The sequence below is a fragment of the Lutra lutra genome, chromosome 3 (genome assembly GCF_902655055.1).
Source record: "Lutra lutra chromosome 3, mLutLut1.2, whole genome shotgun sequence".
NCBI classification, from domain to species: Eukaryota; Metazoa; Chordata; class Mammalia; order Carnivora; family Mustelidae; genus Lutra; species Lutra lutra.
The window spans coordinates 28,555,249-28,580,709 of NC_062280.1; the positions used below are offsets into that span (position 1 = coordinate 28,555,249).

Consider the following 25,461-nt stretch of genomic DNA (forward strand, 5'->3'; position numbering starts at 1 on the left):
TGGTAATAGTTGTACAACTCTGTGAAACTGCTAAAAAGTCGTGGTACGGTGTGCTTAAAGCAGGTGAATTTTATAGTAGGTAAATTGTAGTCAATAAAGCTGTTTAAAAAATCCTTATGGAGGGCACATATTGCATGGAACACTGGGTATGGTACATAAACAATGAGTTCTGGTACACTGAAAACATTTTTAAAAATAAAAAAAATCCTTAAAAAATAATGAGGTAGTGATATGACAGGACATGGAAAGATCTTGAAGAAAAAATGCTGGATGAAAAAGGAAAGTAGAACAGTGGGTGTAGTAAATGGCTTATCCATGTGTGTAGAAACACATTATATGTATGTTTGTAAATGTTCAGAAAAACATCTGGAAGAAGATACACGAATTTGCTGAAAGGAGTTAAAGTTAAAGAGAAGTGGAGGGTGGGCTGATACGCACGATTAATGCCTACAGTTTTGCATTGTTTCAGTGAATTTGATTGGGGCAGGATTTTCTAAAAAGTGCAGGAACCCAAGCCTGACTGTCCATGCAGGGGTAGGGCATGCCAGGCAGCGAGCATACCGCTCTCCTTACAGACAAAGGGGCTAGGCTTTGTGGATTTGTTTCTAGGCTTTTATTCTTTCTCAGTGAACAGTCTTTTTTTTTTTTTTAACTTCATTTCTGGTAAAGTTGCTTTTGCAAAACGTCACCTTAGTCTCAAATGAGTTAAGCACCGAGGGGCCAGACAAGAACTAGAGGGCACTAAAGGCCATGAAGCCGTGTTTCTAAAAATATGCCATGTTTAGAATGGGCCCCTTGCTTCAAAGGTAGCTTTACGGACAACCCCTGAATGGGTCGAACCCCTGAATCCTGGCAGAACCAGATGGCTGACCGGAGCTGGGCCAGGAGAGAGCATTTCACCAGACTCGTGAGAGTTTAATAAAGAGTGGAAAGAATTTGGGGAAAGGAGTGACCAGTGGTGCAGTAGCCCAAGGTCAGAAAGAGCTGGGAGCTGTTGCTGCCATTAGGCCTGAGAGGTGAGGCAAGGGAGCCATTCTGGGAGCCCAGGGAGGAAGCTGTGTGATAAGGGCTCCCTGCCGGGATCCAATCCCAGCAACTAGCAGGGACAGAGCTGGGGGAATAAATGCCCTTTTGAAGCTTCTGCCCATCCATCTCCTGCAAGGGTTCCCATTGGCTGGACTCAGAATCCAGAGGACAGGGGAATCCATTGAGGTAGTCCGTATTGCTCAGGTTCCCAGGGCATAGAGCAGGATAAGAAAGGTGGAGAGTGGACCTAGAGCACAGTTGGAAGTTATCCAGCTCACCATCCCAGCTTAAGGTGAACGTAAGGGTGAGGGTCCCATTGCTGCTGAATCAGAGTACCTGAGAGTGGGTCCCGGGAATCTGGAGTCCCTGATGAGTCTGATAAAGACTCAAGTTTAAAACCCACTCACCCAGAAGAAATGCAGCCCCCTTTTCACCATTCCACCTGCCCAAAGTGGAACAGACGTGGGGATGGGGAGAGGATGTGGGGAGGAACGGAGATCCCATCCCAATTCAAGGCCCCTCCCCCAGCAGCTTCAGAGACATTCACAGGTCACCTTCCCGGAGAAGACAGACACACAACTGATTTCTCAACAGAGCCTTGCAAAGTCTGATGTCAGACATGTTCCCCTAACCGAAAGCATCAGGTTCAGCTTCCTATCAAAGCCGGCTCTGTGCCAAACCAACTCAGAGATGGGGTCAAACTCTCGAGTTCCATGAGGTGACCTGTCCCATGTTCTCAAATCCACTATGGTAATAAGAGCAGCTAGCATTTCTAGAGGACTTCCTTGAATGGCCAGCATTATGCTAAGGGATTGACTACACTAGACCACACAGCTGCCTACGGCATTTTGGACAATTCTGCTGCCCCATAAGTATATACTTGAGTTTAACTCAATGGCCAAAATGCAGAGCATGACTCCCAGAGAGCTTCTGAAAGGCTGAGTCTCAATGTCATAGTAGCTCCCAGGAACCAGGGTCAGGGTTGCACAAAAACCCTGTGTTTATGGGAAGACCCTCCTAACTCAGCTTAGGACATATACATATAAGTATGTTATTCACACCATACTCTATGCAAATGGCACCCCTTAGGCCAAGTAGTGTCCAATCTACCCATCTGCGAGTGGGGGTCCTGAACTGCCCTACCTAGATCTAGACTGTCTGGGTGGAAGGGAGCTCAACATAGCCCCTTCTAGACCAAACTCCCCTTTTGACAGGTGAGTGACTCAAGACCAAGAGCAGGTGGATACTCGTCAAAGGTTTTGAACTACAAGTGACAGAAGCAATGCTGGACTCTGGTCTCCAGGTCCCTCATCCTTTGCCGTCTTCACTCTTATCAGGAAGCCTCCTGCCAAGTTGCTGAGGAACCTAATTTCCATAGGACTGACAGCAAGATCCACGAGAACATGCTCCTGACCTTTTTCTTCTAGTACCTATAGGTAAAGATCCAAGGGGAAGGAAAACCCAAAACTGAAGACTTAGAAGGCAGTCCTAAACTTACTTCTTCATTTATTTGCATCCGTCATGAGAGGCATTTGGAGCTGGTTTAGATGGTAGATTTAACTATTTCTGGATCTGGCCCCAGGGCCTATCACCTATAAGTAAGTAGGTTTAGCTTAGGTAGTAAACCCTAGGACCACATCCCTACATGCACATCCCAACTCTAGTTAAACTCCTGTGCCTCAGTTTCCTCCTCTGTAAAATGGACTAGTTAAAGAACCAGCCTCATAAGGTAGTGTTAAGGATTAGATTAGTTAGTGAACACATATAAATCATGAAGCTTAGCAAATGAGCAAAGGGAGAAAACAAGAGATAGAGGGAGACAAACCAAGGAACAGATTCCTAATTCCAGAGAACAAACTGATGGTTACCAGAGGGGAGGGGCGTGGGGCGGATGAGTGAAACAGGTGACGGGGGTTAAGGAGTGCACCCATCATGATGAGCGGCAGGTGGTGAATGGAAATGCAGAATCACTATATCGTACACCGGAAACTAATACAGCACTGTATGTTAACTAACCGGAATTGAAATTTTAAAAATTTTTAAAAAGCACTTAGTTTAGTAATGGAGCGTGGTAAGTGCTCAATAGATTTAGCTATTAAGTTTTCTTAAAATATTTAATTTTGCTTCAACTTCACAGATGTAGTAATTTGGGCTAAACTTTATGCACAGCCACACTGATACGAAGTTCAAATGAGCTCCCAGCTATAGTGTCAGTATAAAATGAACACAGCGACCATCAACTTGCCTGTCGTATAAAAATGGTGACATTTTGGAAAATATGTCTTGCAACCCAATGTGTTCTGCTTTTAGCCATTCATTTTCTTTATCTGCTAATAAGTGAGATTAGGCAGTTTTTATCTAAGCAGTCAGAACCCCATTAACTTTCAGAAGACTAGTCCTAAATCACACACCCTCCTGGGGGCTGACACTCACAGGGCTCTGATGAACAGTGGAGACCATGCTGCCGTTGGAAGAAGCCAGTGTGGTGTGTTCCCTTTCTCCATCATATGCCTGAATCTTGCAAAAAAAAAAAAAAAAAAAAAACCTCACATGTGGTAGAGGGAGACTAATCAGCTGTTCCGTTCATCCATTTAAAAGTTGATCCATCCCTGTTTTAGACCTCACTCTTCCCTGACTTTAAAGAAAAAGAGGTAACCAGGCTCAGTGTCTACCCCCAAGACCTTATGGTCTAATGGAGAAACGCAGGAAACCAATTAACACAACACAAATTCAATAAGCATTCAAGTCAAGATGTGCAGTGGTTTCATGGGAACACATGGAGGGACTCATAACTCAATGTAGGGAGGCTTTCAAAACTGTCTAGCTTATGAGCTAACTTTTAAGCGATGAATAAATTTAACAGTTGAAGATGAAGAGGAAAAAATCTCAGTAATGAGAGTTTAGAGACCCCTTTGAGGGTAGCATCCAAGCATCCCTTCTCCCAGCTATGTGTGTTCTACCAGAAGCTGCCTCCAAGGCCAAAGCTGGGCCAACCAGAGTTGCTTTTCTGGAAATGGAAGTCTGGGATATTACCTGGGATTTTCAACTGATTTGAGGTGATGTAAACTCGTACAGTAGCTGTGGTCAGAAAGAAGCAGAGAAAGCTGATGTGTGGAAAGAGGAGTGAAACAGACCTGCTAAATGAAGTAGAGATGAAAAATCAGTAGTCCCCAAAGAGAGAGAGCCCAGAAAAGAGCTACCTTTCTGTTCCTTGTTCTGGTCCCTCTTGGAATCTCCTGACCCTTGGGGTCCATCAGATGACCCTTGGATCCTTCCACTAAATTCCTTTTAGGCTTCAGTCTCTTTAAAGCAGATTTCTATTACTTACAAGCAAAGAAATCTAGACTAACACAGACATCATGATGTATTAGGGGAAATTTAAGGGAAATAGTCTGGCCAAAGCAAATGTCAAAACAGATGTGGGATAAGATAAGTAAGACCAGGCCAGCAGGCAAAGCCAAACCTCAGGGGGCCTTGAATGCTATGCCAAAATGTTGGAACTTTATCCCACAGGCAACAGGAGATCTGGAAAGCTTTCAGCAGACAAATATGCAAAAGGATCGTTCCCTGAGTGGTGTGTGAATGGACCATGAGGGCTAGAGATTCAGGCAGGAATCTAGTCAGGAGGCTATAGTAGAAATGGTGAGAGTCTGAGCAAAGTAATGACAACGGGAGTGGAGTTTGAGAGTTCTTTAAGAGCAAGACAACAGGGCTTAGCTAGCCATTGGGGATAGTGATGGGGCAGCGAGAAGGAAGGAGTGGGTCAAAGAGATTTCTTCTACCCATAGCTTGGACAAACAACTTGAAGAAAGCAGGTTTTGGAGAGAAGATATTGGCTTTTATTTTGGATTTATGGTGACATCCAAGTAGATGTGCATTGGAAAATTTAGCTCAGGAAGCCCAGGAGAAATGGCTAGCTTAGAGACACATTTTTGAAGATCATTTTCACAGAGGTGGCAGATCATTAAAGCCACAGGGGTAGATAACATCACCCAGAGAAAGCTGGTAATAGAGAAAAGGCAGGAAAAGGGGGACAATGGAATCTGGAAGAATACCAGCGTTTAAGAGTCTGGGAGAGGAAGAGGAGCCCTCCAAAGAGACTGAAAAGAAGACAAAGATACAAGAGGAAAGCAGGAGCCTACAGAAAATAAACTTTTAAGAAGGAGGAAGTGAGGCATGTGGAGAAATTGCTCTCCTATGCTACTGGTAGGACTGAAAATCTGACCACCATTTTCTTCTTGAGCTTTCTTTGCCTACAACCTGTATATGGACACCCAATAAACAACCTGTGATCTGGCACCTCAAAGAAATTCACTGGGACCCTCTTCCCATCTGTCCCTTTGAGGATCCTTGTTTTTTTTGTCAAGCTGGCCTTCATCCCTCTGCCAATTCCAGCCTGGCCGCCCAAAAGAAGAGGGCCAACGTCCCTGAGTGAGTGTGTTGCTTGGGCTAACAAAATCTCCCAGCGTTTTTCATTTTCTCTTCCAGCCCCATCTCCCTAACACTTAGGTGAGAATCCATGGGCCAGAGTCCATAGTCTTAACCACAGTGCCCACTCCCATTGTTCCCAGTTCTGACTCATTACCCTTTGCAGGCCCATGGACTTTAGTCTCATCCCATAAATGAGTTCATTTCTTAAAAGACCTTTGACCTCTCATTCGTTTCAGATGTGCCCAGACTTACATGAACCCCCAGAGTGGCCCAGTTCAGGTTCCAACTGAGAATCTGCTAAATGTCCCTTGTCTCCCTTCATAGACTTGTAGTGTCCCTTGAGCCGCGAGACTCAGATCCCAGCTGCAAAGTAAAGCAGAGAAATAGGACCATAGCTGGCAGGGATGTGGAGGGGTTTCAAGGGAGGGTTATTATAAGAAAGGAGCTTGTATGCTAATGGGAATGATTTGGAAGAAGAGAAAAAAATGGTTGTTGTAGAAACATGAAGCTGGACCATTGATCCTCTTTCCAAGTTCTGTCCTTTCATCTCAGAGCTGCCCAATGCCTACAAAAGTGGTTTATCCCAATTTTCCTATTAGTCCCTTGCCCATGTGACATCATGCAAGAAGCACTGCCATGAAAGTTAGAAGGTCTGGAGATATTTGCCAGTTCTTCTGCTGAGTCATCCTCCCAAGACTCTCTACTATGGTAACACTGTCTGCCATATGTCAAGGCCCTGGTCTGTTCCAAGAGTCTGGCATATATAACCTTGAAGCTTGATAAGCATCTAATGTTACCATCCCTTCAAGGAGACAGAGAAGTTAAGTTCAGAGAAGTTAAGTTACTTGCTCAAGATCATAGAAGTCATGATAGATGAAGACCCAGCCGGACTCAGATCCCCAGCATGGTTCTCGCTCTACCGCAGGGCTTCTTTACCTACCATGAGCTGTTAAGAGCTCAGACTCTGAAAGACTTCATCCTTGATTTAATCTCCAGTTTTGCCACAACTGCTGCTGTGTTGCCTTGAGCAAGGTATTTAATCTCCTTGGCTCTTATTTTCCTCATCTGAAAAATGGGCATAATAGTAATTCCTACCATAAAGTCTCAGCGAGCATTAAATGAAATCATGAATGTAAGAAGTGTCTTTCACAGTGTCTGTCACAGATTAGGTTTTCAATTAGCAGACACATCTGTTAGTGACAGATTAAGCTGACATGTCAGATGGCGGTGTACAAGCTTCTCATGTCTTTGAGAAGTCAATCTCTGAGCTTCATGGCTCAGAAAGGGAGAGTCTTCTGTGTGAGGGAATGATTCCAGTCATTCTTGTTCTAGACTTAGTGACTGAAAGAAAACTATTTCCCTCACCCAGGGGTATTTGTCCTTTTTCCAGAGAGCCTGCCTACCCCAGATAATGAGAAAAGAAGGTATTGGAAGGGAAGGAGGAAGAAAGGAGGAAGGAGGGGAGAGCAGGAGAAAGAAGGGAGGACTCTGTGGAGCCCCTCCCGTTAGGCCTGGTCAGCAGCTTCCTGGAAAGCACAAAGAAGTGGCCTTCTGTGATATACCTAATCACTAATGATCATGATCTGAGCAAAGATAAAAAAAGATTTATCAAGTCATAGAACTCTACAACTGCACAAATACGGATGCATTTGTATATCTCAGTAGACTCTTAGATTTAGATCACCTCCTGGAACTGGAAGGGAGCTTACCCTAATCAGACCTCATTTCAATAAAGAAGAAACTGAGTTTCAGAAAGTTTTAGTGAATATTCAAAGTCACACAGCTGCTAAGTCTTTCTTTTCTTTACTTTTCTTTTCTTTCTCTTTTATTTAATTAGAAACATCCCCCCCATATCTTCAGATTGAACTTGTGGTACATTAGGACATCCAGATAGACCTCTTTGCTCTGGCCACCATGACACTATAGGAAATTTCATGAACCCTTCACACATTCTCCTTTCATTCATAAGTTTCCTTTGTCCACTCAGTTTCATGTGTACTGTGCATGTCCTCACCTCAAGGATCAAACACAAAACTGGGCGCATAGTAAGCATTTGATATGTAGTTAACTGGTTATTGGCTTCTTACTTATTAACGTATGTTTTCTAAACCTATTGGCCAATGTGCACAGGGGATAGCACATGCTAAATATCATCAGGGTCCCAGCCAAGAGGAGTATACAGGACACTGACCAAGTGGGGAACACAGCACCGCATGCTTGTTCTCCCTCCACCCCTCCACCCTCCACACTTTCAGAGCTGGACCACAGCCAGCTATTTCAGGAAGACAGCCTTGTTTACAACATGGCAAACAAGAGAGGTACGGATGTGGCCTCATCTTTCTGTTGGGCAATACAACTTCTTCCCATGTCGGAAGTGACTGGATTTCTTCAGAAGCACCTTCCTACTTACCTTCTCTGTCTTATTTCTCCCACCCACCCCCCAATCTGAACCTGGCTAAAAGAAGAGGGTGATAATTCTGGGATAATGTGATATCGTTCACCTCCAACACGCACATACACATTCACACTGTGAGTTAACTAGAAATCTGATCAGCGTGTTTTCCAGTTTACATTTAAGATGTATTGGCTATGGTGAGTGCTGTGAAGTGTGTAAGACTGACAATTCACAGACCTGTACCCCTGGGGCTAATAACACATTATTTGTTTAAAAAAAAATAAGAATTTTTTTAAAGAAAAATGAAAAAAAAGATGTATTGGGAAAAAGTTTTAGCAATGCTTATCTTTATGGAAAGGAAGTAAATAATAGGAAGGGAAACTTTGTTTTTATTTTGTATGTTATTTGAATTTTTACTGATACGCTATCATCATGATGGTGGACTGAGGGGCATGAAAAACAGCACACACACACACACACACACGCACACATTCTACATAGAAATATGGTAATTTACAAGTATTTCTAAGTTTTTAAATAAATGCCTGAGATCAAAAGCAAAAGGTGAGAGAGAGAGAGAGAGAGAGCTCTAAGGGCCAGATGGGAAAGGAACTTAGAAATGTGTGGACTTCTCAGGAACCAGTTAAATCCAGAGGAACCCAGAAGGATGCTAGAACTGATTATGCACCTCAAGGATGGGAATGGTAAAGCAACAGGTCTACAGACCCCACACACAGCAGGGAACTGTAACAGGTTACCCAGTGAAAAACTAAGAACCAGGAAAAGAGTTGGCCCACCCTTGTCTAGAGATAGAACACCAGGTAGTTCTGAGTCCCGACTCAAAGGTGAGCTGCCTGCCCTAGGCCATAGGGGAAAGGGAGTCACCTGGGGGACAGTCCCAAATCCCAAGCCTGAGTAGCAAATGGTGAGGACACAAACCTGCCCTTTGAAATGGTATGGAAACCCAAGACCAAGAAACAACAACAATAACAAAAAGTGCTCTGAACTACGAGACCCAATAGAGCTCCAGCAAGGAGAGCCATGACGCTGCCCCTGTGTAGACTTCTTCATAACCTAAAACATATGCAAGACTCCCATGTGGAAAAAAAAAATTTTCTTCGACAGATGAGTACACAATCAAATATTACAAAGAACTAATACCACTATAATCAATAGTCCTCCAACATAACAAATGGGAGAATTTACACCTGAGGAACTGAATATAACAGAATGATACAATTGTGCCCTTAAAATAAGTATATATATATTTTTAGGGGCACCTGGGTGGTTCAGTGGGTTAAGCCTCTGCCTTCAGCTCAGGTCATGATCTCAGGGTCCTGGGATAGAGTCCCACATCAGGCTCTCTGCTCAGCAGGGAGCTTGCTTCCCCCCACCAACCCCACCCTCTGCCTATTTGTGATCTCTCTCTGTCAAATAAATAAGTAAAATTTTTAAAAAGTATATATATTTTTAAATCCAGGGGAATTTTATGTAAAAAATGGAAGATTGAAAGAATGTTTTTATCTCTGCTCCCCCTCAAAAATCCACTAAAATGACACTAAAAAGATTTTTTAAAGATTTTATTTATTTATTTTATATATATATATATATATATATATATATAGAGAGAGAGAGAGAACAAGAGAGAGCAGGCACTAGATGGGGGGATGGCACAGGGAGAGCAGGGCTACAGGGCTTAATCCCAGGACCCTGGGATCATGCATGATTTTAGCTAAGTCACTTAACCAGCTGAGCCACCCAGGCACCCCAACACTAAAAGGATTTTTAAAGCATAACCCACAATGTACAAGAAAAGAGAAAATGTAAGAGTTTTTTTTAACAGAAATCAGAAAGTAGATGCTATTGGACCAGGAGAAAAGACATAGAGACAATGAAGGGAGCCAAAGAAATCTTCACAAAAACCATAATATCCTCAGAAAGATAAGAGGAAATATTGCAACCATGAGGTAAGAAAGGGATGTTATAACAGAGAACCTTGGGGGAACAGAAAAAAAGCCTACTGGAAATTCAAAATATGATATAAAAAGTGTTACATTCCAATTAAAAGGTTGGACAATAAAGTTAAGAGTAACTTCATGTGAAGTGGAAAGATGAAGATACTGAAAAACAAAGAGTGATAACAAAAATTGAGTTAGAGAATCAGCCTTGGGGAGTTCAACACCCAAGTAAATGGAATCCTAGAAAGAAGAAAATAGAGAAAATGAAGGGTAGAAAATTATCAAATAAAAAATACCAGAAAATTTCACAGAACCTGAGTTTCCAGATTAAAAGGATTCACCAGCAAAATGAATGAGAAAAGAACCCCTACCAAGGCACATCATCATGCATTCTAAAACTAAGAAGATAAAGAGAATATCCTAAAAGTTTATCTTTTTTTAAGTAATCTCCACACCCAGCATGGGATTCGAACTCACAACCCTGAGAGCAGGAGTCACACACTCTACCAACTGAGCCAGCTAGGAGCCCCCTAAAAATTTCTAGGAGTCAGTCTCATACAACAGATCAAGAATAAGAATTAGAATAGCATCCACAGTCTCAAAGCAACCCTAGAAGCTAGAAGAAATTAAGAGAAAAATTCTGAAGGAAAATTAATTCCAACCTAGAATTCAATACTCAGTCAAAATACCAATCAAGTGTAAGAGTAGAATAAAAGCTTTTGGGGGCAACGCCTGGGTGGCTCAGTCAGTTAACCATATGCTTTTGGCTCAGGTCATGATCTCAGGGTCCTGGGGTTGAGTCCCATGTCCGACTCCCTGCTCAGCAAGGAGTCTGCTTCTCCCTCTCCCTCTGCCCTCCCCTCCCCTCCAGCTTGTTCTCACTCCTCCTCCCTCGCTCTCTACCCCAAATAAATAATTAATAGATGAAATCTTTTTTTAAAAAAAAAGCTTTTTTGGAAATTCAAGATCTCCAAAAAGTTACTTCCCATATATCCTTCCTTACCAAAGTCCAGTAATCTAATAAAATAAAGGATAAACCAAAATATTGTTTTTTATTGATGACATTTATATAGTACCTATTGTATACTAGGCATACTTCTAAATGTCATAGGTGTGTATGTGTGCTTATTTAATTTAATCTCCATAGAAAATAGCTGAACATTGTTATTATCCACATTTTATAAGGTAGTAAAGGGAAGCTCAGTAATCTGCCTTTGGTCACAAAGCCTGTAAGCACTTTAAGAAAGAGGAAGATTTAACACCCATTCATGGGAGCAACTTCATCAACCTGATAAAGGTGCTCTAGGAAAAATCTTTAGCTAACATCATATTTAATAGAGAAAGACTGAATGCTTACTCCAAAGACTGGGAACGGGGCAAGGATGTTCACTTTCACAACCTCTTTTCAGTATTGTACTAGATGTACATGGAGGTACTGGAGGTACTAGAGGCCAATGAATTAAGGCAAAATAAATAAATAAATAAATAAATAAATAAAAGACATTTTAAAAAGGAAGAAATACAACTGTCTTTATTCTCAGATGACATGATTATCTACATATAAAACCCAAAAGGATCTTTAGAAATAAAACCACTAGAACTAATAAGAGAATTTCCTGAGCTCCTGGAATACAAGGTCAATACATAGAACTCAATTATACTTCTACACACTGGCAAAAACAAAACAAAACAAAACAAAAACTAAAAAAAAACTTTAAATACTATTTATAATAGCATCCAAATAACTACAAAATACTTAGGGATAAATTTAACAGAACATGTACAAGATCTATGTACTGAAAACTACAAAACATTGCCTAGATAAATTAGACAAGATGAGAAAAAGTGGAGAAAGATACCATGCTATGGATTGGAAAACTCGATATTGTTCAGATGTCAGCTTTCTCCAAATTGATCTGCAGATTCAACATAATCCAAATTAAAATCCAAGTAGGATAATATTATAGAAATTGGCTATCAGATTCTAAAATTAATCTGGTAATGTAGTTAAAGCAATTTAGAAAAAAAAAAAAAAGCATAGATCTGAAGAGTAACCTGTCTGGGTTGAAAACAGGACTATGAAGGCTCCAGAGAGAGGTGTCCAAGAATGAAAAAAATACATATAGGTTATCTGATGAATGTGAAGGTATTGAGGGAGACATTTGAGAATGATGTAATAAAAAGTAATGATGAAAATCCTATTGTTAATTCCAGGGAAGACAGAACTTATACAAAGAAAGGAAATGCAAACATTGTATCCAACTGTGAATAATTTCTTATATAGTCATTATAACAAAAACATTGAATGTTGATTTAACCAAAAAACATGGTTATCTGTCCTAGGAGAATGGGATGGGGCAGTATTTGCTTGGACAGGAGTAATTGCCCAAGAGAGTTTGAAAAAGTGTTAAATCCTCAGAAGCCAAAGGAGAAAGTCAATAAATGATATCTAAAACTGGAAGAAAAAAATCAAAAGCCAGCTGAATAAGCATATTTAGAAATATGTACACCACTATGAAATGAAACCGCTATCAGAGTTGAAAGTTGTTTCCTTCTCTGCAGGGAGTGTGGCAAGAGGGTTGCTGCTGATGTTTATTATAAGCTTAATAAAACTATTTCACTTTTTTAAACAATGTACATGAAATATTTTGATAAAAAAACTAAGAAAGTCTGAAAAACATTCTGTTTCTTTTATACATTTTTAATTCTTAAGTTCATGTTTACTCTCAAGGCTGGAAAAAGGATCTTGAGTTTAAAAACAGAGTCCCAGGATACAAAAAAGCAACTGTGGTGAGAACATAACCTTTAGCCACGTGTGGCTTTCTAGAAGGACCAAACCCAGAGATCTTTGGCCACTCCATCTTCCGCGTGGAAACAGCAAAGTCTGTCATCCATCATGATTTTTCAGTTAGTGGTCATCTCAGAGAAGACACATCTCAGGAAAGACCCTTACACCAAAGAGGAGGTGGTCATTTCATTTCCTCTGAAATTCCCTAGTTCAAATGCAAGTTGCAGGGAAAGGGGCCACCTTAAACCCCTATGGAATAAAACCTGGACTCTCAGTTAATGTTTTTGCTGGAACCAGTAAAAACAGGTCACTGGACTGGGCAATGGATGGTGAGGGGCCATGGTTTGTCAGACGGATAACTAGTGTACGAGAAAATAGTATATTTCAACATAATTACATGGAGTCTGAAAAATGTTAACCTAGCCTACAAAAAAATTTTCTTTTTTTAAAAACATTATATAATTTATTTTTTAAGCTCATTCATTCATTCATTCATTTTTAGTATTCTCTACACCCAAGGTGGGGCTCAAACTCACCACCCTGAGATCAAGTGTCACATACTCTTTCCAGCAAGCTAGCCAGGTGCCCCCAAATCAAATTTTCAAAACTTACAAACAGCAAGCACCAAACAGAACATACATTCACATCCCAATCCCTGTCCCCGACTCTATCATTGAGGTTCCCCACATCCTTAACCTAGTCCCATCCCTGGCTCACTACCATCTCTGACACCCCAGTCCCCTGCCAAGATGCACCCCATCCCTGATCCCAACCTCACCCTGGACACCGATCCCCTCTCTGAGATGAACCATCTCCTTGACCTTGCCCTATCTAATAGTTGAAACACTTGCTTTTGATATTTCAGGACTCCCTGTTATTTCAGCACCCGCATCCCGACATTGTTACAGATCTGAAACCCAATCATTTATGTATTGAGCTCTACCGGAGAATTACACATTGCACTGAAACTCTAATGGAACAATGTTGCCTTTGTTCAAAGAGAGTTCTGACTACAGTTGACCCTTAAACAACAGAAGGTTAGGGACATGGACCCCACCACACCATTGAAAATCTGTATGTATACTCTTGACTCCCCAAAAACTTAAAAGTTTATACTACTGTATTTATTTTAAAAATCCACATTATCAGTGGACCCACACAATTCGTTTGAGAATCAACTATATATCCCTCCCTGTTTAAAACAATTCCAACTTATTTTATTGGTTTTCGATTCTCATTTCCCAGGTTACTAGTGAGGCCAAGCATCTTTTCAGATGTATTTGAGTCATTTGTGTTTCCCCAGACCCAATATGGATCCATAGTCACTTACTGAAGCCTCTGACAGAGTCATCTTTGGGACAGCAGAGGGTGGAGGAAGATGGGCATTTAAGCTTGCAGTTGAGAGGTGGAAGGAAATTAGGGGAAGGAGGGGAAAAAAGGAAGATTCCAAGACCCATTTGCCAGCCTTGGAATTCTCCTCCCTGGACTTCCGCATTCTTCCAGCTTCTTTCCTGAATCAGATCTACCTCTTAGGGCTTGAGCCCTAACTCCTTTCTCATCAACCCACTTGGAGACCCTTGGCTGGACAGCCAAGGTACCTCCATCCTGGCCCCAGAAAAGCATCTTAGACAATGTTCCCCAGAAAATGGTGACTCTACCAGTGATGTCTTTTTGCTCCAGCCACTAACTGGACTACAATAGTAGCCCCTAACATTCACTCCAGTTCTGACATCTCTCCCCGAGACCCACCACACTCACACACTCATGCCATTCCTACACCTCATCCCATACTTGTCCCAACCCCATTGCACCTCCCTGAATCTCACTAACCCCAGTCCCAGCTTCTCCCTATTCTGGATCTCCCCCTATTCCTGATACTCATCCTTTTCTGACCTGTCCCAAGCTGCCACCACATCTCTGGCTCCCCGCCACATCACATCCAACTCCAACCTCATCCCTGGATCTACTCTCAACCTTAATCTAAAGCTCATCTCTGAACTTCTCTCCATCTCCAACCTCAAACCAAATGAAGCTTTTCCTTATGTTTTCTCCCAAGAGTTTTATAGATTCAGCTTTTATCATTAGGTATTTGACTCATGTTGAATTAACTTTTGTATATGGTATGAGGAAAGGGACTAAGTTCGTTCCTGTGCATGTGGATAACTGGTTTGCCCAGCACCATGTGTTGAATAACTATCCTTTCTCCCATTGAATATTCTTGGTAACCCTTGTTGAAAATCATTGACCATTTATGCTTGGGTCTCCTTCTGGGCTCTTTGTTCTCATCCACTCAATCTGCCTAAGTGTGTTGAGCACAATTTTTGCCTCTTTGTCACATCATATCCCACAACCATAGTCAAAGGCAAGAACCAAGGATATGTGGGTGTGGGTGTGTCTCTCTCTCTATCTTTTTAAATCAGGAATACTTCCCAGGAGTCCCTGGACCCAGCAGACTTCCTCTTAAGCAACGGTGTCCTGAAGCCAGTTTGTACCCGCTTGTGAAAGCAGCCCATTACATTTCCTAAATTTTTGTGAGCTAGTTGCTAAACACATGAAAACCATTGACATCGCCGTGGCAGGAGCATTTGCCCCAGGTAACTTGGTAAATGCTACAAACCTGGACTTCTTTCCCCCAGGAGAGTGGTTCACCAGCACACTATTGCCCTGAAACCTTACTAGTCAGACGTGGATGACGGGGCCACTCCTAGCTAAGGGAGTCTTGGAAAGTGAGTGTCTGTCCTCGGCCTCCCTCAAGGGAGGTGGGCTTTGCCAACAAGCAAGAAAGGGAGAGTTGGGAAAGCAATGACTGCTGTTTGCCACTAACGGCTCCCCGTGGTAGGAACTTTCTGTCGTCACCTGAAAGGATGCCTTTCGAATGTCTTAACTGCCCCAGAGAACAGAGTGCTGTGGGCTCAGTGCTAGGATGGACTGAGCTCTAGCAGCTGGCATAGTAAGTATAGGGAGGCGTGGGGAACGAGGGCAGGCTTTCTAAACCCTCCAATGGGCCTGAAAAGGACGTGGCCCCAGTAGTTTCCTGTAACCACAACCGGGAGCTGCCTTGACACACAGACTGGAAACAACCAGTGGACATGAGGCTCGGGATGGGATGCTGACGGTGAGGGAGGTGCTCCGAGGCGCTCCAGCAGGGCCCAGGGGCTCAGAAGGTGGTAGAAGTGTTTGCTGAAGAAGAGCCAACAAAGGAAGGCCTGCCGTCCTTGGACAAATACTCCTTGCTGATGAGCCCGTGGAAGGCCATGATCTTGAGGAGTCCGTGGCGAAACTTCTGGCCGATGAAGGCGTAGATGAAGGGATTGAGGCAGCTGTGGAGGAAGCCCAGAATCTCGGTGGCATCCAGGGCCCGGCCGATGTCGTTGCGGCGCTCACACGTCTCCTCGATCACCCGGAGCCTCATGAGGGTGTCTGCGACCAGGACCAGGTTGTAGGGCAGCCAGCAGAGCAGGAAGACGAGCACGACGGCAAAGATGACCCGCATGGCCCGGTGCTTCTGCCCCATGTGGGCCTGGAACAGCGTACGCAGGGTGAGTCCATAGCAGAACAGCATGACCGCCAAGGGCACGAGGAAGCCGAAGGTCTGGGGCAGGGCCCGCATCACTATCCGCAGTCTTGTGGTATTGGCGCCCATGTCCTCGTAGCAGACCGGGCTGGAGTAGGGGGGATTGATGGCCCTGCGGAAGACGAAGATGGGCAGGGACAGGATCAGGGACAGCGCCCAGATGCCTAAGCATATGAACTTGACCCAGTGCCGCTTCTGGGTCAGCGTGCGTGTGGCATGGACGATGGCCAGGTAGCGGTCCATGCTGATGCAGGCCAGAAGTAGGATACCACTGTAGAAGTTGACTTCCTTCAGGAGCGAGACCACCTTGCACAGGGGTGTGCCAAAGATCCAGCCTTTCGCCTTGGAGGCAGCCCAGATAGGCAAGGTCAGGGCGAAGAGCAGGTCGGCTATGGCCAAGTTCAGCAGGTAGACGTCGGTGACAGACTGGCTGAGCCGACTGTATAGGACAACCAGTATCACTAGGGAGTTTCCCAGCAGGCTCAGCACGAAGACCAGGGCGTAGATGACCACCACTGCATACTTGTTGAGTGTCTCAGTGTCTATCCTACAAGGACTATATATTTCTGTGGGTGGTGTGCCACTGAAATTTCCAAATCCATCGTAATACCACTCATTGGTGTCATTCCATAGATTTTCCATTGAGAAAATCATGGATCAATCTAGTCAAAAGATTCAAAAGAAAGATATGTGATTTAGTAACTCAGATTGAAGTCACTCATCAAGGATGTGAGAATAGTTATCAGAATAGCTTTGCTTCTCTGTTGGTTTGGCAACAGGAGAAGCTCTTCCTTCTCCTCTATTCTGAACTTCTTTTGAGGTCGATTTCATAGCATCGTCATTGGAGAGGAGTCCCCATCCTTGTTCCCCCTAAACATCCACAGAACCATCAGCAATGTTCAAATATCTTCCCAAATTGTGAAAGGTTTTGCTGAAGCAGAATCATACCAGAAGACCAACATGTAAATCCAACAAAAATTCATCTGCTGGGAAGGAAAGGGTGCTGCCATTTCTGCCCACATAGCTGCTAAGGTGGGTCCCCCAGAACTCCCAAGATCTCCAGAAAACAGTCTGAAGGCCTTTGGAAAGTTACCGATCCTGGGTATCCAGTCCTCACTCTATGCTGATTTATCAATAATAAGCTGCGTGACCTTGAGGGAGTTGTTTTACCTTTACAGATTTGTTTTCTCCTCTGCGACTAGAGGGAGACAGAGTATATGACCCCTGAGTCCCCTGCAGGCCTGAGGTTCTCTGAATTCATTCTGATCCAGACATTCTAGTATGTTCTCTGCCTGCCGATACTGCATTTTTCCAGAAGACAGCATTTGAGGGCAAAGCAATAAACATTAGACTGGGAAAATGCAAGCCTCTTCCCCCGCCAAAAAAAGGGAGAGACGTGAAAGGAGGAACCAACCACAGCCCCGTATGAGGTCAGAATTGAATACGTGGTCACAAGGGAGGAGGCAGGAAGCCAAGGGAGTCTTCAGGTCCCAGAGAAATGGATGCATTTTCTTTTTTCTTTTTTTTTTTAAGATATTTATTTATTTATTTGACAGAGTTTACAAGTCAGCAGAGAGGCAGGCAGAGAGAGAGAGGAGGAAGCAGGCTCCCCCCTGAGCAGAGAGCCCGATACGGGGCTCAACCCCAGGACCCTGGAATCATGATCTGAGCCAAAGGCAGAGGCTTTAACCCACTGAGCCACCCAGGCACCCCATGGATGCATTTCTAAAACACAGTCAAACCAAGTCTTCCTCCCCAAAGAAAGTCCTGGCAACAGAGGTGGCTTCCTACCTGAGGCACCGGCCAGGTGTGTCCAACTGTACAAGGCTGGAGCTCAGAGACCAGAAGGACTTAACAGTCAGAGGAAACTTGATGAATAAAGAGAAATAGGGAAGCTTCGTCACCGCACACCTGCTCTCTGAGCCCCGCCCATGTCCATATTTGGAGGACAGAGTGAAGTCAAGGCACCACGGGGCTTCGGAGACTCCCAGCACCCAGATATCCAAGCAGGGCTACCAGACATGAAGATGGAGTTAAGGGTCCACTATCTGACTTCTCCACATGGATGACTACTTTTGTTTTCTTTTTCTTGCATTCATGTCCACTTGTTTATCCCTTAAATTCCCTTGATCACCTTTGAAAGCTTCCGACTTGCTTGGACATGAATAAAGGGGAGAGGATTTTACTCTTGACAGTAGAGACTTCAGAAGAAGTCCACTGTAGACAGGTCTGGTAGGAGTCCCCCCACCCACTTAGGAGTGACTGGGGGCCCCCCACACCCCACACGTTATTGTGGGAAGGAAGTGGAGGGCTGTCCTTGAGCTGCGTTTGGACAACAAGCACACAATTTTTCCTTCTCCTGTAGGCTTCTTTGGGATGGCCCCCCGGGAGTGCTGGAGACAGTCATGAAGATCAGAGGGAGAATTAAGCCGCCACCCACCCACCCACCCCAACACATCAACACAACCATTCTCAACAACTGGTTGATTAGAATGGCCCGAGGCTGGGGATAGGGACCCCAGGGAGACCACTGGAGCAGGGCCAATCCTGACCAGAGGAGTTGGGGAGAAGCTCATCTTGCTCCTATCCCAGAATGAAGGACGGCTTCTTGGAACCTGGCTCAGCTGTTCCCGGCAGCTATTGTGTGTCCCCTGGCTTTACTCCTCTGGTATAGTAACCACGTCTCTGTTACAACATGAACCCTGCATTATAATGACGCACTTACAAGTCAGCCTTCCCCACCAGCCAGTGAGCTTCTAGAGAATAGACCCTCTCTGCTCCATCTTCCAATCCTCTGCCAGGGAACAGAGTAGGTGCTCAATCCATCGTTGTAGAAGAAACATCAGACAGACCTGCCATGATTCACGGATCAGGTCACCATCCTGATTCAGAGTGTCTGTTGCTTTTGGCCACACAGTCATAGATGAGGTGTGCCTGAAAGTTTCACTTCCACACTGCCAGGCCAGTCTGTCTGGCATCGTTCTTCTCCAACCATCCTCTAGAGTTTAAAGTTAGCATCGATCTGTTCCAGTATAAAGTCTGCCCCTACCATGAATGCCCATTAATCATGCCCTCCCCCCAACCCCATGCATAAATTCTGCCACTGACAAGTGTGTTTTCTAAGCTAAGTCATGCTCTCCCCCTGGGTTCTCTTCTCATTCATACAAAGTTACAGGAAGCATCAGGAGACGATTGCCCTGGGGCCACGCACGCTTTGCTTTTACTGGTGTTGGACTATTGTGTTCTGATGCCTAGACCAGAAAGGACTTGAAGGTGGCGAGTCCCTGAAGGGAATGGACATTCCCTTATTAATCATCTGGGGGAAAAGTAATTCTGGGGCAGCAAACAGTGACTGGTAACACAGGAGAGAACACACTGTCTGGGGTTTGGCTGCCAAATGCCTAGGAATATGCTAGTGTAAGTGGAGACCATGGGGAAAGAGAGTGTCTGCCATCAGGAGGTGGTAGTCGCTGGGCAGGAGGACATCTTTGCAAGGGACCCAAGGAGACAGACCAGAGCAGGAGCTGCTCTAGCTAACACTTTAAGTCCCTCTTTGTCTATAACACCCTTCTGCTTTTCTTAAGCCCTGACTTTAGTCAGTCCAACATTCCAGTCTAATCCAACAAAGGACTGAAGTAGGAGGGAAGGGTCTGGCCCGCCCTCTGGCCCAAGGAGTAAAGGAGAAGCAGTCCCTCTCAGCGGTTGTGGGGGCGGCCACGGCAGTAGCTCAGGTCTCCAGTGGGAAGGTGATCTGGAGGAGAAGAGTTAAAAGGACTCTCCTCTTCATGGAAGGAGAGAAAGGCATGAGCATTTCACGGGAGGGAAAAGGCATGAGCTTGGAAGAAAATGTTACCCACTTGAAAATGTTCCAGCAAGTCCGCCCACCCTACAGATCCTCCATACCACACCTCCCCACTTAGAACTGCTCCCTCTTCAACAGATCTGTGATGTTCCTAGCAGGAAAGCATGTTTCTACTCTGTGCAGAACATCCAGTGCCATCAAGATTGTTATGACATGTGTCGCCTGAATGCCAGTCCTCTGGCAAAATGCGGAGGCCCCTCCTTGCCACTCTGATTTGAAAATGGAAGCTTCATATGCAAGAACGTGTGAGCGGCACAACATGGCTGGACGTGTATCTATCCCGTCCCTGTGTCAGCTTTGATGCCCACGTTGGCCTCCCTTCACGGTCTTGCAGAAGAGTCTGCTTGGACCTGGGGACCAAAATAGAGGTAGGGGAGGAGGAGGAGAGGATTCACCCCCTCCCCCGTGATCACTCGCATTGCCATAGTGACAGGTGCGGGGTAAGTATGTGACCTAAGATGGTTCCCGCAGAGCCAAGGTTGGGACGGCTGTTTGGCGACAACCGAAAAGCAAAGATGGCGTCTTAGTTACAGCTGGAAGCCATCTTGGTACATCCATGGCAAACCAGTCCAGTAGTCAAAACTAACACACAGAGGAAGGCAGAACTGAGAGAATCACTGAGAAACAGAGCCAGAGTCCTGAACAAACCAGAGGCAAACCTCCCTAAGTCCTTTTCAGTTCTTCACTGTTAAGACCAGTTCAGACCAAGTTTTCTGTCACTGGCAACCAAAAGTGTGACCCACTGAAAGAGTTCTAGAAAACAAGTGGTCCAGGATGAGAGGAGGGGGAGGAATGTCAGCGCCTCACGGGGTCCGGGCTGTGAGAGTCAGGGTGAGCAAGGACTTAACAGATATGATCTGGGCAGGTGCAGACCTCCGAGGCCTGACTGCCAAGCTCTGGCAGAAATCAAAGAGGAACCTTGAAAAGTAAGCACCTAAAAACCAGTCTGAGAACCCACTCCCGAATGAACTCAGACATCTTCATCAAGGACCCATAGGTCTCAGCTTTGGAGTCAGACAGATGGTGCTTCATATATGGGCCTTCCTTTATTGGTTTATGATCTTGGATAAGTTTCTTTTTTTTTTTTTAAGCTTTTATTTATTTATTTGACAGATCACAAGTAGGCAGAGAGGCAGACAGAGAGAGAGAGGAAGGGAAGCAGGCTCCCTGCTGAGCAGAGAGCCTGATGCGGAGCTCAATCCCAGGACCCCGAGATCATGACCTGAGCCGAAGGCAGAGGCTTTAACCCACTGAGCCATCCAGGCACTCCCTTGGGTAAGTTTCTTAATGTGCATCAAAATATCTTTATTCTTGGAATTAAAATTAAGACTTAAAAAGACTAAAAAAAAAAAATCCTTATCCATAAAACTGGGGATCAGGATACTGGCTTCATGCTGCTGTGTGATGATGAACTGGGGTAGAGTGCGGGTCCTGGAACCAGACCACCACGCTGCGGATCCAAGCCCTGTCCCTGGCCAGCCATGTGCCCTTCCGAGGCTTGAATACTTGCTCAGTGCCTTCACATTCTCATCTGTAAAATGGGAAGAAAGGTAGTACCTAGCTCATAGAACTGACACGAGGATCAATGAAATGAGTTAATACATGTAAGGGACTTAGCACAGTATCTGGCAGATAATAAATGTTCATTCACTGTTTGCTGACTTGATACACATACACACCCCTTACCCACGGTCCTGTTGGGAGAATATGCATCTAACACACTGAATAGTGCAGACCCTCTGACCCTGAAATCCCACCTAATGTGAGGAATGGAAGGGAGGGTGGAAGGGAAGACAAAGCTCATCACAGGCTTGTTTATATAACACAGGTTCATAATGACTTCAGTACGCTTCCAAAACTTTTATACAAATTAGAGTAGATCTATAAAATGGAACACCGTGTGTCCATTAAACTCAACACGGATAGCTAAACAATTAATGTTACAGAAAGGTACCTATAATAGGATGTCAAGGGCAAATGCGGGTTAGCAAACAGAATGTACAGCAGGATAACACTTTCTAATAAATGTGTGTAGGCACATAGGGGAAAAATAGGAAAGAAAGTCAAAACATTAACAGTGGTTATCTTTGCGTGGGGGGCTTACAGATAGTTGCTTTCTTGTTTGTACCTTTTGAGGTTGCCCAATTTCTCAAATAAGCATGACTTTGGCAATTTTTAAAAAATACGTATTTAGCCATATTCACCAAAAATAAATAAATAAATAAATAAATAAATGGAACCCGGTAAATAACCCTCTCATGGTCCTTTCCCCCTCTCCTCACTCCAATTTGCCGATCCAGCTAGACTCATGAGCGGACACCCAGGACGCTGAGTCTCCTGTCCACTGAGCTCCCAACTCCTCCAGCCCTAAATGCCCTGCGTCCTCCCTCCCCTCCCCTCCTGTGTCAGCCGCCCAGGTTCTCCACTGTGCTGGTTTCCAGATTGTGTTACTGAATCATTTTTCGGAGTCTCTCCTTCCTACTGGGCTGTGAACAGGCAAGACTCTGGCACAGAGTAGTGATTCATAAACCATCCCTTCATTCCTTGCCCCTCCTTAAAGACAGGAACTATAAAGGAGTCTATTTTGCATTCTTGGTGCCCCGCAAAGTGTGTGACACATATGAGTAGACGCCAAACAGGAAGTGGGTGGATAACCGGTGCAGCCACACGGAGTCCTACACTCAGAGGAGCCCTGAGCTGGGGGCAGAATGCTCTGCGGTCTGCTGCCTTGAACTTCTTAATAACTTCATCTTGGAACTGGTGTCTTCTGAGTGAAGTCTGGTGGGACAGGGGAGTGCGACAGGGGTTGGAGCTCAGCTCACATGCAGTCCCACCCTTATTTCCTCCTTGGGCTCAGCCTCCCACTCCCCCACCCTACAGGGCCCCTATGCCTCTGGGAGCACAGCCTTAATAACAAATAAAAAACACGGAGTCCATTAGAGACTATCCTTGGGGCACCTGGGTGGCTCCGTCGCTTCAGTAAGGCCAGGTCTTAATCTCAGGGTTATGTGTTCAAGTCCCGCACTGGGGTGACACATGGAGCCTACTTAAAAACAAAACAAAACAAAAAAACAGAGTCCAGTTAAGAGAATGATCATAGAAGAAAGAAACAAGCTTTTCTCCTGCTTTTGGAATGAGGGGCCCCACGCTCTTATTTTGCACTGGGTGCTGCAGCCAGCCCTGGAACCAAGTAAATATTGGTTGAATATTTGAAATAAATGAATGAAGTAGTGGAGGGGAGTGAAGAGGCAGATTAGAATCTTCATCTTACCTCACTAAATGGCCCCTCTGTCCTTCCAGGAGCTCAGGCCACTTTGTTGACTCCTCATGGACACCTGTCTGTCTCTTACACTCAACATTCAATCTACCAGAAAGTTCTGTCAGCTCTACCAAAATGCACTCCAGTTCCTATTTTCTCATCACCAGCTGATGCCCTGGCCCCCACCCCCTTCCCTTCTCACCTAGACTACTGAAGTGACCTCCCAGTCCTCCTGCTATTCTACTCCTTTCTCTTGAAAAAAGCCAAAATCCTTTAAGTCCTGTCCCATCACTCCCCACCCCCACCCTAATCCCGCCTCACCATCCCTGGGTGTTAGTGGGCTGGGTGGCTCACACAGCAGGGAGTTACTGTCTTTCAGTCCTGGAGGCTGGATGTCCAGGACAATGGTGTCAGCAGGGCTGGTTCCTCCTGAGGGCTGCAAGGGAAAATCTGTTCCAGGCTTCTCTCCTAGTGCCCGCTGCTTTGCTGGCCATCTTTGGCCTGCCTCTGCCTGTAGACACATCAGCCAGATCTCTGCCCTCATCGCCACATGACGCTCTCTCCTTGGACACCAGTGTCTGGGTCCAAATTTCCCTTTTAGGAGGACACTAGTCATGTTGGATTCTGGCGCCCTCTGGTGGCCTCATCCTGGCTACTAACATCTGTGGCAGCCCTATTTCTAACTAAGGTCCCATTCTGACATACTGCAGGACTCTAATATATGAATGGGGGGGGGGGACACATTCCAGCCTATAGCATCTTCTAACTGTATCCTCCTCCTTCCCCCACTTGGAGCTCTGATCCAGCTGTATTAGCCCGGCTCCTGCCTTAGAGCATTACTTCCAATGCCCACTCTTCTCTGAATGCTCCCCTACAGACCTCCCACAGGTAACTTCCCCATGTCCTCTGAGAATTTGCTCAAATGCTACCTTCTCACTTAGGCCCACTCTGTGCACCTATTCACAATTGCACTTCCCCTAGCATTCCTGATGTCCCTGGCTATGCTGTTTTCCAAACATTTTTCTCCTCTCACAGCACTTACTACTTCTAGTATCCTCTGTAATCTGCGTGTGTATTACATACACTACCATTAACGTCTCTAGACTATAAGCTTGGGGAAGGCAGAAATCCTTACCTATCTAGATCACTGTATCCCAAGTGCTAGGAGACAGCTTGGTGATTAGGATGGGATAGAGTGGTGGAAGAAAGAAAACCAAAAGAGAAAGGGGCGGGGGAGGATGGATTCCATTTCTAGAGGCTAGGAGACTGCCAAGTAACTTGTCCTCTGTTTCTCTCACCTCTAGCCGCTGGGATATAGCACTAAGGGAAAACTGATTCCACCGTGGCTGTAAGAAATGACTTAGCAAAGCCTGAGACCCCTAGCTATACTGACAACACCTGAAATCAAGAAGGGTTTCCAGGGCGCCTGGGTGGCTCAGTGGGTTAAAGCCTCTGCCTTCAGCTCAGGTCATGGTCCCAGGGTCCTGGGATCGAGGCCCGCATCGGGCTCTCTGCTCAGCGGGGAGCCTGCTTCCTCCTCTCTCTCTCTCTCTGACTGCCTCTCTGCCTACTTGTGATCTCTCTCTCTGTCAAATAAATAAATAAAATCTTTAAAAAAAAAAAAAAAAAGAAAGGTTTCCAATGCTGGAGGGTTGGGGAGTGGGGTAGGGGTTTACACCGGGTGGCCAGTGGCCGCAGTTGCAAGATCAGCCCAGGAGAGGGCAGCATTCCCCTCCTAGCGAAACAAATGACGGTGGGGACCCGAAATGAAATCATCTCACTGAAAATTCCCTGGAGCCCAAAGAAGTTGAGTCAGGCAGCCAACATCTAGAACCCAGCATCACCCTTGAAGGTCTGCAGATCCTTTCACATGCACTCATTCACCCCTCAAAAGTCCTCCCAGAGGAGAGTTTAGCGGTTGGCAAGAGTGTGAGCACAGTTGAAGTTGATCGTCCCTTGTGCTTATAGGCCACCCGACTTCTCTCCGGCTTCTAGCACTTCAGAGTCCTGTCCCTGTGGTCTTCCCCTTCCCCCACAGACCCTTCCGCCAGGCCAGTGGTTCTCAGTCTCTCTGCATGAGCCCACACATTCAAATACAAAACATCGGGATGCTCTTGGCAAAACCATTCAAAGCTATATTTCAAAGAACTGGAAATCTCCCCACTGTT

General features: G+C 45.0%; 1 protein-coding gene and 1 non-coding gene across 2 annotated transcripts; both read right to left on the minus strand.

The window, feature by feature from the left end:
- Positions 1–10,262: 10,262 nt before the first annotated feature.
- TRNAR-CCU (transfer RNA arginine (anticodon CCU)) lies at positions 10,263–10,335 on the minus strand. Its single transcript has one exon. It is a non-coding gene; the product is annotated as a tRNA-Arg (tRNA).
- Positions 10,336–15,493: 5,158 nt separating this feature from the next.
- CXCR1 (C-X-C motif chemokine receptor 1) lies at positions 15,494–18,033 on the minus strand. Its single transcript, XM_047723245.1, has 2 exons — positions 17,964–18,033; positions 15,494–16,834 (listed from the first exon to the last, which is right to left on the minus strand). Exon 2 carries the CDS (start codon positions 16,824–16,826, stop codon positions 15,756–15,758), a length of 1,071 nt encoding a protein of 356 aa, XP_047579201.1. The 5' UTR covers positions 16,827–16,834; positions 17,964–18,033; the 3' UTR covers positions 15,494–15,755.
- Between the last annotated feature and the right edge of the window lie 7,428 nt (positions 18,034–25,461).